Source organism: Neophocaena asiaeorientalis, unplaced genomic scaffold, assembly GCF_003031525.2.
Source record: "Neophocaena asiaeorientalis asiaeorientalis breed wild unplaced genomic scaffold, Neophocaena_asiaeorientalis_V1.1 scaffold240, whole genome shotgun sequence".
Taxonomy (NCBI): domain Eukaryota; kingdom Metazoa; phylum Chordata; class Mammalia; order Artiodactyla; family Phocoenidae; genus Neophocaena; species Neophocaena asiaeorientalis.
The window spans coordinates 4,027,676-4,040,642 of NW_020185331.1; the positions used below are offsets into that span (position 1 = coordinate 4,027,676).

The following is a 12,967-nucleotide window of genomic DNA, read 5'->3' on the forward strand; positions in this document are numbered from 1 at the left end:
CGCCCTCTTTATTTGCTGGCTATTCCCCTAACCCCTCATGGAGGTCTTCCAGGGAGAAAGGGTGATGGGGGAGGGACAAATCCAGCAGAAAATCTGAGTTCCTAGTGGACCACAACATGAAATGGGCTCTTGGGGTTTGAGAAACGAGAAAAGACTCCCATCCTGTCCCTTGCACAGAACACTGCTTGGGGCTGGGGGCTAGATACAGCGACCCCCTTGAGGACCCTATCTGAGAGTGCCTGTCCCTCACTGGGGGAATCACCAAGCCTAAGCCCCAGACCTTGGGTTTCCCAACCCCCTTCCTGTCTTGGGGGGTTGGGGATAGTGAGCTGGTGCCAGAGCTGCCCAGTAGCACCTTGTCCTTGACACCAGGTTTATCTGGAATGGGCAGAGCCTTAGTGACAACTGGGGAGGGAGAATGGTGGGGGAGAGGAGCTGAGCCACCAGTGTGGAGCTTTGGGAGTAGGCAAGGCAAGCAGGAGTGGCAGGTTCTTGAGGCCTGAAGAGGTTAGTAGGTGAGGTCCAGGGGATGGCAGGAGGATTCTCTGGGGTCAGTGGGAAGAGTTACGGGGTAGCCGGGGAGAGTCTGGGATTAGTATCAGGAGGCTGGAAGACTGGAGAGGGCACTGGGCTGGGGGTCAGCTGGAGAAGCCTGGCATCAGTGGGAGGGGTCTGGGTATGGGTGGGAAGGGCGTTAATGGGAGGTTCTGGGAGCCAGTGGGAGGTAGCCAGAGTACCATCAAGGGGTCAGCGGGCAGGGGAATGGTCACCAGGAAGCTGCTGTTCAGTGAGGGCTGATGAGTCAGAGGGTAAGGGCAGTGGGTCGGGCCTGGGGACCCTGACCACAAGCTCCATGGGCTCCCGAGCCTTGTTTCGATAAGCCCGGCGGATGGTGTCTACTGCCCGCTGGTGGGTCACCTGCTCCAGGCTCTCTCCATCCACGGCCACAAGCTCAAAGCCAGCCTGGGATGGGGGTGGGAGAATCACAGACCTCCCTCCTCAGGTCAACCCCACACCACCACCCAACCTCTCACCTCCACCAGCTAGGACACTCCTCCCCATCTGGGCTCTGGGCGGAGGCGATGGACAATGGGACTTTTGTGTCCAGAGCCGGTTGGGGGCAGGGTGGGGTGCAGACAATTGCCTTTTGTCCCTTGGGGCTAGCGGTGTAACAGGATGGGCCACCCTCAGGCGCAGGCTGGCATGAGGGGACAGATTTTTCCCTAGGTCTGCGCATCCTTCAGGCCTAACCCCGCTGCTCCCAAGCCTCCTCCCATGACCTGGTCTAAACATGTCTGGCTGGAAGATGAGCATGTACCAGCCCCGCCCCCTGCCAGAATTCAGCTCTGGGCCTAGGGAGTGGGCCTGGGTGCCCTTCACCCACCTGAAGGGCCCCACTGAGGAAGGCGGCGCCCCCAGGGAAGATCTTTTCTATCTTCACCATGGGCTGCACCTTGGACTCAATGCCCCCAGAAATGCTGATGCCTAGTGAGAGGGAGAAACACTGGGTTACCGTGCAGCCACACCCCTAAAGCCCAGAGCTCCCAGGAGAACCCAGGACCCATCCCTAAATAGAGAGCCCCCAACTTCTCCCAAACCCCCAGATTCTATTACTACTCAATCCTCAACTCACTCTAGACCCCAAACCTCCCAAATATGGACCCTCCCAACTATATCCTAATACCCCGATTTTTTCCCTAGTCCCAGGTCCCCTAGTTATACCCCAAAACCAAGCCCACCAACCTCACCCACACCCAAGAGCCCCCGCCCCCCAGCAGGTGCAGTCCCGCCTGGACTCACCCAAGGACTGCTTCATCTTGGATAGTGTGACGGTCCTCAGCTCCCCACTGGGGACCTTCGTGGCTGCCTCCTCGGCTGTCCCACCAGTTCCGTTCTCAGAGGGCCCTTGACTGCCCCCTGCCTTGGCCACCTGCCCATCCGTAGGTCGTGGCAGAGGAGGCCTGGCCTTCCGAGGCTTGTGGTAGCGCCCGCTGGCTGTGCTGGGAGTGGGGATAGGTGCCGGGGATGGGGAACGCCTGCGTCCGGGGGACTTGCCTCTGCCCCGGCTGCGGCTGCGGCTCTGGCTTGGGCCCTGGCTCCGGCTCTGCCGAGGGCCCTCTAGGGTCAAGGGTTCTGTCAGCAGCCAGTTAGGCCTCGGGGGCCGGGGAGCCACAGGGGGTGGCTGGGGAGGGGGTGTGCAGGCGCTTCTGCGTGAGATGAAGGCATCTACTGGCACATCCTGGAGAGGGGGGATCCCTTTATGAGGGTGGCGGGAGGCAGAGGCACCCAGGGAGACCTGGAGGCCCCCCAGACGCTCCCTCAGCTCCCCATCATCTTCCTCCTCTGAGAAGCCGTTCACAGGAAGTAGGTAGAAGCCTCCACGACTGTCTGGGGAAGAGGGCCAAGGTCAGGCCGCCTTCTCAACAGCCCAGACCACCTTACCAGACCCCAGTCCTTGCCTTTGTTGGTGTAGGGAGACCCAGGCCTGGGTTTGCTCAGGCCCTGTGGCAGCGTGCCCGGGTTCTATTGCAATAGTATTTTAAAACTTTCTATTGTCATAGTTACAGTTCTATTTAAGTAACTATTACAATAGCAAGTAAAAATATGACTCCCACACCAAGCTGGTAATTTCTCAGAGGTTATTGCATAGAATGAGATGATTTAAAAAGTGAGTGGATTTAAAACCCAATTATTAAGGGGCTTCCCTGGTGGCACAGTGGTTAAGAATCCGCCTGCCAATGCAGGTGACACAGGTTCGAGCCCTGGTCCGGGAAGATCCCACATGCCTTGGAGCAGCTAAGCCCGTGCGCCACAACTACTGAGCCTGCGCTCTAGAGCCCGTGAGCCACAACTACTGAGCCCGCAAGCTACCAACTACTGAAGCCCGCGCTCCTAGAGCCCGTGCTCCATAACAAGAGAAGCCACAACGATGAGAAGCTCGCGCACCACAATGAAGAGCAGCCCCCGCTCGCCGCAACTAAAGAAGGCCCGCGTGCAGGAACGAAGACCCAATACAGCCAAAAATAAAATTAATTAATTAAAAAAATTTTTTTAAATTATTAAGTAAATAATAGTACAGATGGTGAGTGGACATGATGAAAATGGGTTCTGGCAGACGAGGGATTTCCTTCAGGGAAACACACATACCTCTTAAGCCGCGACAGCCCACACGGGGACAAGGATGGAAGGTTCACTCTCCCTCCCCCAGCCCCGCTCGGGTGTGCCCCCTCCCCGGGCTCTGGGACTCTGACTGACCAGGCACAGGAGTGATGAGGTGACGCTTGGGCGGTGTGTCCTGCCGGGCTGGTCGCAAGGCAGGAGGCCAAACTGGTTGGAGAGGAGAGCAGGTCAGGAACAAGGCTCCCTGATGGGCCCAGCTGAAAGGGCCCAGGCAATCTCTGCCCCTCTCCACAGGGAGGCCACGCCTCCAGCCCCACCTGTGGCTCGGGAGCCACAGTCCTGCCCCCTGGCTGCTGACCTGCCTGGCTCTTGAGGGCCTCAAAAGCCTCCAGCTCCACAGGCATCACCATGCTGTCGAAGCGACCCAGGTCTGTGGGGGCCACCACACCCCTGGGGGAGGGCAAGAGACGAGGGGTGGTCAGGGCTCAGTTCTGGAGGTGCCCGGAGGGACTTCAGCCCTGGAGAGGTTAGGGGAGGTATCGGGGATCCCCTTCCTGCCCCCAAGCCCTCACCACCTGATGTCCCTCAGCAGCAGCAGCTTCGCAGGCCTGTCCAGAATGGCCAGCAGGGGCCTCACCAGGTCTTCCACGCCGCCCTCATGCACGTACTGCAGAGAGAGGCACCACAGGTCAGATAGCAGCAGGGACTTCCAGACCCCGGTGAGGGGGCATGCCTGGGCATGGAGGGGCCCCACGTTTTGGAAAGGTTCTCCCCACCCCCCGGGCTGTCTTATCTTGGTGACTGGGTGGAAGCCTGCAATAATAATGACAGAGCTGTAACAGCAATAACAATAACAGCTTTGAATCTTTTTCTAGGCCTCGTACACATGGTCCCTCATTTAGCAACCACTCTGAGAGAGACATCAATTATTCCCGTTTCACAGATGAGGGAACTGAGGCTCAGAGAGAAGGACTTTGCCCCAGGCCACACAGATGAGGAAGTGTGAAGAGGGACTGGAACCTGAGAGCTCTGGCTCCGGCCTGCTGTGGTACCGGAAAAGGATGTGCAGGGCGTGGACTCTCCTCCCCACCCCACCTCCCGGGCTGAAGGAAGGAATTTGAGCCAAAGTCTAGGCTGTGCGCCTGGCTGTCCCAGCTTGTGTCTGCACAGACCTACAAATTAGGCTTTGTTCAAGGCTGGAATGGGGACTCTGGGGAAGGGGTGGCCCTACAGAAAGCCTCTCCAGTCAGTACCCAGGGTGGTGGAGGCCTTTCTGCCTGGCACTGCCCAGATGCCACCAGCCACACCCCACCGACGCAGACAAACTGGCAAACTGTATACTGGGAGCCACCCGACTTGGACAGCACACTGCCCCCTAGTGCCATGAGGGACACACATACTGGTTCCGGGACACACACAGAGCAACCCGGGCGTGCACAGACACAGGGAAACAGCACACCCTGGTGGCCAGAGTGAGACATTCATAAATATCTGGAAATTCAGCTGTGTGTGTGGCCCTAAACCACACACAAAATTACAGGGACCCACACTTACAAATATGGACAACACACCCCCTTTTGTCTGGAGAGAGATACACGTAATTTCACAGAACCAGTCACATATGTGCACACACTTCAAGTCCACAAACCTGTGTTCAGCTTCCACTAAGTGCCAGGTCCTGTACTGGGCAGTGGGGACACGACAGAGAGCTACATGCTCCAGTAAGCTACAGACCACTGGCGACGGGGCAGAGGGAGTCTCAGAGGAGGGTGGGAAGATCAAAGGAGGCTGCATGGAGGAGATGGCCTTTCACTGACTCTTAAGGATAAATGCAGGGAAACAGCATGATAGCTGGCAGGAAAGGGTAGTGTGGAATAATGGGTAGATAGAGGTTGAACTGGAACATGGGGTACATGGAGGGCCTCCATATAGGCTGTACAGTTTGTGACTACAGTGTGAGTAGTTCCCCTAGAGTTGTGCAATTCGTAGGCTGTATAAACCAGTGTTATATGTTATACCGAGGGAAGAGGATGTGATGTGGTGACCATGGGAAAGCAGAGGTTAGTGATTTGGGGAATCAAATCAGGGAGGGCCTTGAATGTGAGGATAAGGAACTTGTACTCTATTCTGCCAAAGATATGAGGCTGCAAGGGGGCTTGGGGAGTGTAAAGTGATCAGAGAGGTGGTTTATAATACCTGGTCTGGCGGCTGTGGGGAGATGGCTCAGAGGGGGAGAGAGAAGCGAGGCTTGGGGTTCGGGAACCACACATCCAAGTCACTAGCGGAGCTTTACTAATCATTCCAGCCAGGACTCCACCCCGAGGGTCTGATCTCTTGGTGTGGGTGGGGCTTGGGTCAGGTTGGGTGGTAGGCATTGCTCCCTAGGTGCTCTGGGACACAGAGAGAGGCCCTCCTGGCCTGGGCAGGGTGGGAGGAGCAGAGGGGTGGAGGAACAGGAGCCTACCAAAGAAACTGGTGCAGAGCTCCACCTAGTGGCCAGGGCCTAGAGTTGCAGGCTCACAAAGGCTTGGTACGCACAGCCCTACTTGGCGCTCAGAGCTGAGCGTGACACTCAACTCAGTTTAGCCCAGAGGCCTTTAGCTGCCCCCCAGATGCACCCCCATATGTAGCTCTACTGTAAACCAAGCATTGGCAAAAGGATGCATGAATTAGTGTGCCTCAGTCTCCAGGTGACATACACACAGATACAACCGTACAGTTAGGTCAACACAAACTCAGGTACCCCAGAGATTAACAAAGGCACATGTCACACAGACATAACACAGCCCCACCGTGACCAAGGTGAGGGAGTCGGGGGAACCACAAACAATTTCCTGAAACTCCTCAGCTTGCCCTGGTATACAGGATCACGTGTACACTGATGCAGATCGAGCACAAGGAACCCATCACAGGAAACCTGCAGGTTCTTGAGACAGAGGGATAGGAGAGGGCCTTCCAATCCCCTGGAGGGCGTGGCCTGTGCCTCCTGCAGCCTCCCCAACACCCAGGCTACAAAGACTCCCTCAGATCTACCCTCTACCCCACCGTGGGGCCCTCTGCTTCTGTCTGAAGTTGAACGAAACAGAGAGCAACAGTGCAGGTGTTGGGGGAGGCTTGGGGTATGTTGGGAGGACAAAAGATTACTGACTTGGGTAACAGGGGAAGGTGCTTGGCATGAGGCCAGACCTGTTGGCTGACCCAGGAGTGGAAGGAGGCATGAGGGGTGGGGAAGCCTGGGTTTAGAAGAGAACAGAGAACAGAGCAGGTGACTGCAGGGACCCAAGTCCTGAACTCATCACCTGTCTGGTCTGGCTCCTTCTCCCCTCAGCTTAAATATCACCTCCTCAGGGAGGCCCTCCCAGACCACACCATCTAGTTTGTGCCTCTTAGGTTATTTTCTCATGTTCTTTTTCTTCACAGTACTTCACATGGTTTGTCAGTATGGGTGCTTAGGTTTTAGTTACTGTCTATCTTCCCTTCCTGGCTGTGAGCTCAGCGTGTGTGTGTGTGTGTCTGTGGGTCCATGTGTCTGTGTGTCTGTGTGCACTCACGAGTTACAGGGGTAACTTCTGCTTTTACTTACCACTGGCCTCGCAGTGTCAGGCCCAGATACTGGTCAATAGATAGCGGCCTGAATGAAGGGTTAGGAGACTGAGTGACCATGTACTAGGGCTGGGGACGGGCTGGAGGCTCACCCGGGAACAGTGGCGGGTGACAGCAAGCACCTCGTCATCAGTCAGCAGCCTCCGGGCCAGGTCCTGAATCAGGGGCCTTCGGCTCTCCCAGGCCTGCACCCTCTCATCCACGTTGGGCAGCTGGCTGGAGGGGCTCCTGGACCTGGCAGAGAGCAGAGTCCGGCCCCTCTCCCGGTCTGCAGGGCAGGAGCAAAAGGGTATGATGAAGGAGCCAGGAGCCATCCATAAGAGGAGGCAGGGGGGCTCCCCTCAGTGGGGTCAGACCCCAGAACAGACTGGCTAAGGGGCCCATGTACCCCCAACGGAATCCCAGTCTAGCCCAGGTGCTCCCCACCATGGTCTCCCATACAATCTGCTCATCATTGGAGCTCCAATCCAGGCCCTTCAGCCCCAAACACAGACCCGTATCCCAGGCTGTTCCTTAGTGGAGTCCTAGCCCAGTGCCCCCTGGGCCCCCTGAACGTCCCTACTGGAGTTCTAGCAAGGTTACCTCCCTCATCTCTCCAAAATATCTGTCTTTGGGGAGACCCAACTCAAGCTCCCATTCCTCAAAAATGCACCCCAATATCTGTCTGCAACCCTATCTTTCTTAGAAAGTATAGTCCAATTCTTTTAGCTGCCCCGCAATGTGTACCTTCCTATCTGTCTGATCCCCCATGCTTGACCCCAGCTGAGTTTAGCCCAAAGCCCCTAAGCTACTACCCCCAGTATGCACCCCATCTGCAGCTCTACCGTAAACCAGGCTCGGTAGAGGGATGCACGCATTACCACGTCTCAGCCTCCAGGTGACAAACTTCGGCACGGATCCCGCTCCCCCTGCTATGAAGAAGAAAGAGGCTCAGTTGCAGCCCTGGTCCCCAATCTGAAAATGGGGTTTGGGGGCTCAGGACTGGCTGGATCACTGGCTGGAATGGAGCGTTCAAGGCTGGAAGGTGGCAGGACCGGGAAGCAAGAGGCCAGGCTATTGAGGAGGGTCTTGAAGGCCATGTTCAGGCCAGGGATTAATTCACAGGCAATGGGGAGTCAGTGAGGCTTTGGATCAAGAGAGGGTCCAGTCTGCTCCCTGCTCATGGAGGTTCATTTGGAAGCAAATGAATGGAGGGAAGAACCCCAAGGGCAAATCACCTACCTTCAAGGGACAGAGAGAAAAAGAGGAGCCTTTGAAGGAGAGGAGTGGCCAGAGAAGTAGGAGGAGAACCAGGAGAGAGCAGGGCCCTGGGGGCTTTGGAAAAAGAGATGGCTTTAGGGAGGGGGCTGGCCTGCCCTGATTTGAAGGGGTTGTCTCTCCCATGAGACTGTCACCTTGAGACCCCAGGGAGGGGCAAGGCCCAGCCCCTCATCCCCTGGTTGTTTTTGCCTACCCAACATCCACTCTCCCTTCTGGAAACAGCACCCTGATTTTATTTGGGGAACACCCCACCCCCACCCCATTCTCAGTCCCTGTACTCCAGGGTGGACACATGACCCAGGCTGCCCAATGAAAGCACCTCTCTCTCTCCCAGATGACAAGTGATGTGTTGGGCACGTGATCCCAGCTCGGGCAATGAGAGCCTTAAGCTGGAACTATTTAAGGAGAAGCTCTTTCCCCTGAGTTGCTAAGCGACAGTGGCCTTCTTACCTCCAAGTGGCAAAGCCAGCAAGATAATGAAGCCAACCCAGGGGAAAGAGGAACCAGAAGATGAAGGGGGCAGATGTCTGGGAAGATTGTTTAAACGTTTAGACCCAGCTTACACCAGTAGCTGAGCCAAGAAGCGCTTTTTAAAGCTAGCTTGAGTTGAGTTTCTGTTACAGGCAACCCCTATAGTCTCAACTCATCCATTTTTGGTCCAGTCTCTGAATCTCACCAGAGAGATGAGACACCCTCTGTAAGTGTCCTTAGGAAGCCCCTGACATGAGTGAAGCCTGTCTAGGCCTTCCTGCCTGGCCCTTGATCTACAAATGGCCTTGCTCAAGATGGTTCTAGAAGTGGGTAAAGCCTGTGGAGCTCTGGCCAGGGGAGGTGAAGCCAAATGCTCTAGGAAAGGAGTGCCCTGCCTCCCCTCAATGCCAAGAGCACGGGGATCTGACCCAAGGCTTTCTCGTCTATGCTGTGACTCTCCTCAGTTTTCCCTTCTGTAAAATGGGAAGATAAGGCAGTATAACAAGGACCATTATATTTTCTGAGCACCTTCTGTGTGTCAGACCATGTGCTAAGTGATTAACATACACTAATTCACTTGTTCCTCATTATTCCCAAAGAAATAGGTATTATTACTCTCATTTTACTCATGACGCTCGCAAGGTGAAGTGGTGGCTCACAGCTAGGACGAAACAGTGTGGGATTTAAGCTCAGACCTGCTGGAGGCCGGAGTGGACTTTTCCTCTGTCCTGCTTGGCTGACCTGCCCAGTACTTACCTTTCTCCAGGTCCGGGTGGGGGCGGGACCTGGCTGTGCTCCCACTGTCCAGCGTCCAGACCTCTCTGCGCCCGTCCCCTGCCAGCCGCCCCTGCCGCCCTCCCTTGAAGAAGAGGTTCATCAGGGTCTTGGAGCGCTGCAGGGCCCCCTTCTCCCCAGGGGACCCCGACTTCTCCTTCCTCCGCTGTTTCTTCTCCTCTGCAGACACGAGGGAGCACCCGGGGGGCTGGAGGGGTGGGCAGAAGGGAAGGACGAGGGGCAGGGGTGTGGGGAGGGGCAGAGAAAAGGGAGAGTAGGGGGCAGACGGGATCTGCAGCCATGTGGGGAGGTGGGGATGAGCACAGGGCTGGGGTTCCTCTTTCAGCTTTCTACCCCTCCCCCCCCCCACAGCTACAGCTATGTGAGGAGTGTGTGTGTGTGTGTCTGTCTGTCTGTAGGCAGGGCTGGGAACTCCGGGATGGAGGGGCTGGGTTAGGGCTGGTTTGGGGCCCAGGGCTGACAAGCTGGGGCTGGGGCTGAGGGTAGGTTTGGGGCCCAGGACTAGTTTGAAATGGAGCCCAGAGCAGGGTCTGAGTGTGTTCTGCAGCTGGCGCTGGGGCAAAGCCTGGTGCAAAGGAAGCTTTGGGGCCCAGGGCAGGGTGCGGGACAGGTTTTGGAGCAGGGGCTTTGCAGAGAGCAGCAGCCACCCATCCCCCACATACCCCACAAGGTTAGGTGGCTCTGGGAGCGGGTGATGGGGGGCCGGGGTTGGCTGAGGGCCAGGAGCAGAGCAGTTTTGGGGGACTCAGAGAGTGCAGAGTCAAGGCGGGGGGCAGGCGGGGGGCCGTCGGAGCGGATGGCCGTGTCCCTGAGGATGACTGTGGGCCGCACACTACACCAGGTCTCCACGTGGCCCCCCGTGTCTGGCTCCGTCTGCATGGCCGTGTCTGCCCGCCCCCGGCCTGGTCCCCAGCTGCCCGACTCCTCAGGCCCCAGGCAGACATCCAGGTGGTCCGAGGGCAGGGAGCTCCAGCCATCGGCCGAGCTGTAGGGGGCACTGGAGGCGAACGAGGAGGCGCTGGAGCTGCTCTCCGAGGCGGGGGACAGCTGCTGCAGCACCCCGTTGCTCACTGCGGGCAGTGGGAAGGGCAGGGGCGTCTCAGTGATCCGGCCAGGTGGCTTTGGGGCCCTGCCGGGGCCGCAGGCCACCCGTGGGCTTGGCGGCAGCAAGGTTTGAAGCATGGGGTCTAGGGAACCAGCTGCTCAGCCATCCTGCCACTGACTGGTTGAGAGATCTTAAGCAAGTCACTTCTTCTTCAACCACCCCCTGCAACTCCAGACCCCAGGAGAGCCTGTAAAGGAACCGCAGCTTCTCGGAGGAGAGCCCATAAATGGCTCTGGGCGTGTGAAAGTCCTGAGGAGATCTTGGTGCCCCTGCCCACTTATTCTACAGAAATTTCAGCCCCAATTTAGGGCCTCAGCCCCTTCCTTCCAACCTTGGAGGCTTGGCTACTTACATCGATCCAGCCAACAGTATTCAGAAACCATCTCCTTGTAGGCAGGATACCGGCCAGTCTCCTGGGGAGGGCATGGTGGGCACAGGAGGGCACAGGGGAGTGGGTGAGGAGGGAGGGTAAGAATGGAGGAGCAATGGGACAAGAGTCAACTTTTCAACCTGATTACTCTCCTCCGAGCTCATCATGTTCTAGCCACACCAGCCACTTTGTTTCTGAACGTGCCAAGTTCCTCTTTGGAACTTGCACTTGCTGTCCCTTCTGCCTGGATTCTCTTCCTTTAGCTCGTCTTATGGCCAGCTCTTCAGGTGTCACCTCCTCAGAGCTGAAAGGTCCTGACCCCCCTGGCTAAAAGAGCCTTCCCAAATTACCCCATCCCACCTCTCCGTTAATTTCCCTACAGCAGCTGTCACAGTCCGCATGTACCTAGTTTGTCTGTTTCCCTCCAGTAGCAGAGACCTAGTCTATCTTGTTCACTGCTGTGACCCAGTACCTGGCATAGTGGCTGCCGTGTAGTAGGTACTCAAAAATATTGAATGAATGAATGGGGGCAGAGTGGGAGAGAGGAGGAGTGTTTGGGATAATCTGAGAGGAAGGAAAGGGAGAAACGGGATGTGGGAGAGGTGGGAAATAGAGGCGGTGGTGGGGGGATGGCAGGGGAGGCACTGAATGGTGAGAAGGAAGAAGTCTCACAAGGGAGACGACGGGGGCAGGGGCCAGGGTTGGGCGCTAGGGGAGAGTGAGACATCACCTCTTCCGGGAGCCAGGGTGAGAAGGACTTGATCCTTAGGCAAGTGTGAGACCCACATGAATAATGAATCCAGGCATATCCCCTGAAACACAATCTCTGGCTCCAGCCCAGACCTCCCTGCCCTGTGCCCTGAGGATGCCCACTACCCAGGTCCTGCCCAAAGCCACAGCTACCACCCCCCTTTCTTGGCAGGACTCCTTTCTGGGTGGAGGCCCCTAGACCTCCACCACTCATACAAAGGGACACTGGCCTACGCATCTGGTGGGGAGCTGGACAGAAACCAGGCCCTCCTACTGATCAACTGAGTAATTGACTCTGATTCCTGAGTTATGTCACCTCTCTGAGCCTCAGTTTCTTCTTCTGTGAAATAGGTATGAGGACAATGCCTGCCCTACCTCTCACGAGGCTGTGGAAAGTCATAAGTTGCACAGCGATGGGCAACATTAAGTGCTAGAGTGGTCTGGGAAGTCCTTCCTATAGTCTGGCCTCTCCCTGTCTCCCACAGTCCTGCCCACCTTGATGGTCAACATGATGTGTGTTTGGCCCTTCAGCACCTCCACGGCTTGGCTGTGGCTGATGTCGTCGAATCTGACACCATTGGCCGCCAGGACCTGGTCCCCCACCTTGATGCCGTTCTCCTCGGCCAGTCCACCGTGGTCCACTCTGGGGTCAGAAAGGAGGCATTCTGATAGGCGACCTGGCTGCTCTCCCTCACCCTATTCCAGACTCTTGCATACAGGGATACACCAGTCAAACCCCTTGACTCTCCTCCTCCGACCCCCTCTCCAGATCCCATCCCTGACCTAGGTCATTGGCCAGGACTCACTTGCTGACCCATCCCCAGGTTCCAGCCCAACCCCTGCCCCAGCCCTCACTTGGACACATAGATGCCCAGGCCAAACTCCTTGCCCCCGCGGATGTTGAAGCCCAGGCAGAAGTCATCAGAGGTTGTGTAGAGATGGACGATGCGCCGTGCGCCGTCCTCTGAGCCACTGTCAGAGGGCGTTGAGCTGCACTTTTCCACCACCAGCCGCCGATTGACCACATCCACCCTGGACAACAGCACGGGGCCCTCAGCCTGGGCCCTCAGCCACCACCGGCCACCCCCTCACCTCCCAGCAGCCAAAACAATTGCATAGGAAAGGCAGGGCTGCCTCTGGGGGACTCCCAGACCTGAGATCTTCACTGGGACATAGATTTCATCAAGCCAGGGAAACCATGCAAATCTCTCTTTATTGAGCAGCTCTAACTGCCAGGCCCCATTTCAAATCCTCCCCGGGCCCCGAGGGAGAGGCCCTGTACTGGCCCCTGGCTCACAGCTGCAGCATGGAGGGGCAGGGCCACCGGGGTCTGAGACAGCAGAGTGTTGTGTGGAGGGCTTGGGGAGAGAAATGGCCTTTTCTCATTTCCAGGTTGGGCTGTCGGATCCCTGTGTTTCCAGTGCCAGGGGATGGGAAGAACAGAAGCCATACTAGCCAGGCCCCCGGCTGAGCCCTGTGCCATTGGCCTCTCC

At 57.0% G+C, this 12,967-nt stretch overlaps 1 protein-coding gene across 1 annotated transcript in view; it reads right to left on the reverse strand.

The window, feature by feature from the left end:
• Positions 1 to 91: 91 nt before the first annotated feature.
• Positions 92 to 12,967, reverse strand: part of PDZD7 (PDZ domain containing 7) — an 18,413-nt gene continuing 5,537 nt past the window's right edge. Inside the window, exons 4-16 of the mRNA XM_024734957.1 lie at positions 12,330 to 12,506; positions 11,970 to 12,117; positions 10,707 to 10,767; positions 9,912 to 10,319; positions 9,211 to 9,408; positions 7,584 to 7,634; positions 6,816 to 6,991; positions 3,696 to 3,787; positions 3,479 to 3,570; positions 3,256 to 3,327; positions 1,801 to 2,388; positions 1,385 to 1,485; positions 92 to 963 (exon numbers count right to left, since the gene is read on the reverse strand). Of these exons, the coding sequence (XP_024590725.1) occupies positions 748 to 963; positions 1,385 to 1,485; positions 1,801 to 2,388; positions 3,256 to 3,327; positions 3,479 to 3,570; positions 3,696 to 3,787; positions 6,816 to 6,991; positions 7,584 to 7,634; positions 9,211 to 9,408; positions 9,912 to 10,319; positions 10,707 to 10,767; positions 11,970 to 12,117; positions 12,330 to 12,506 (2,380 nt within the window). The 3' untranslated portion in view covers positions 92 to 747. The remainder of the gene's footprint in view (positions 964 to 1,384; positions 1,486 to 1,800; positions 2,389 to 3,255; positions 3,328 to 3,478; positions 3,571 to 3,695; positions 3,788 to 6,815; positions 6,992 to 7,583; positions 7,635 to 9,210; positions 9,409 to 9,911; positions 10,320 to 10,706; positions 10,768 to 11,969; positions 12,118 to 12,329; positions 12,507 to 12,967) is intronic.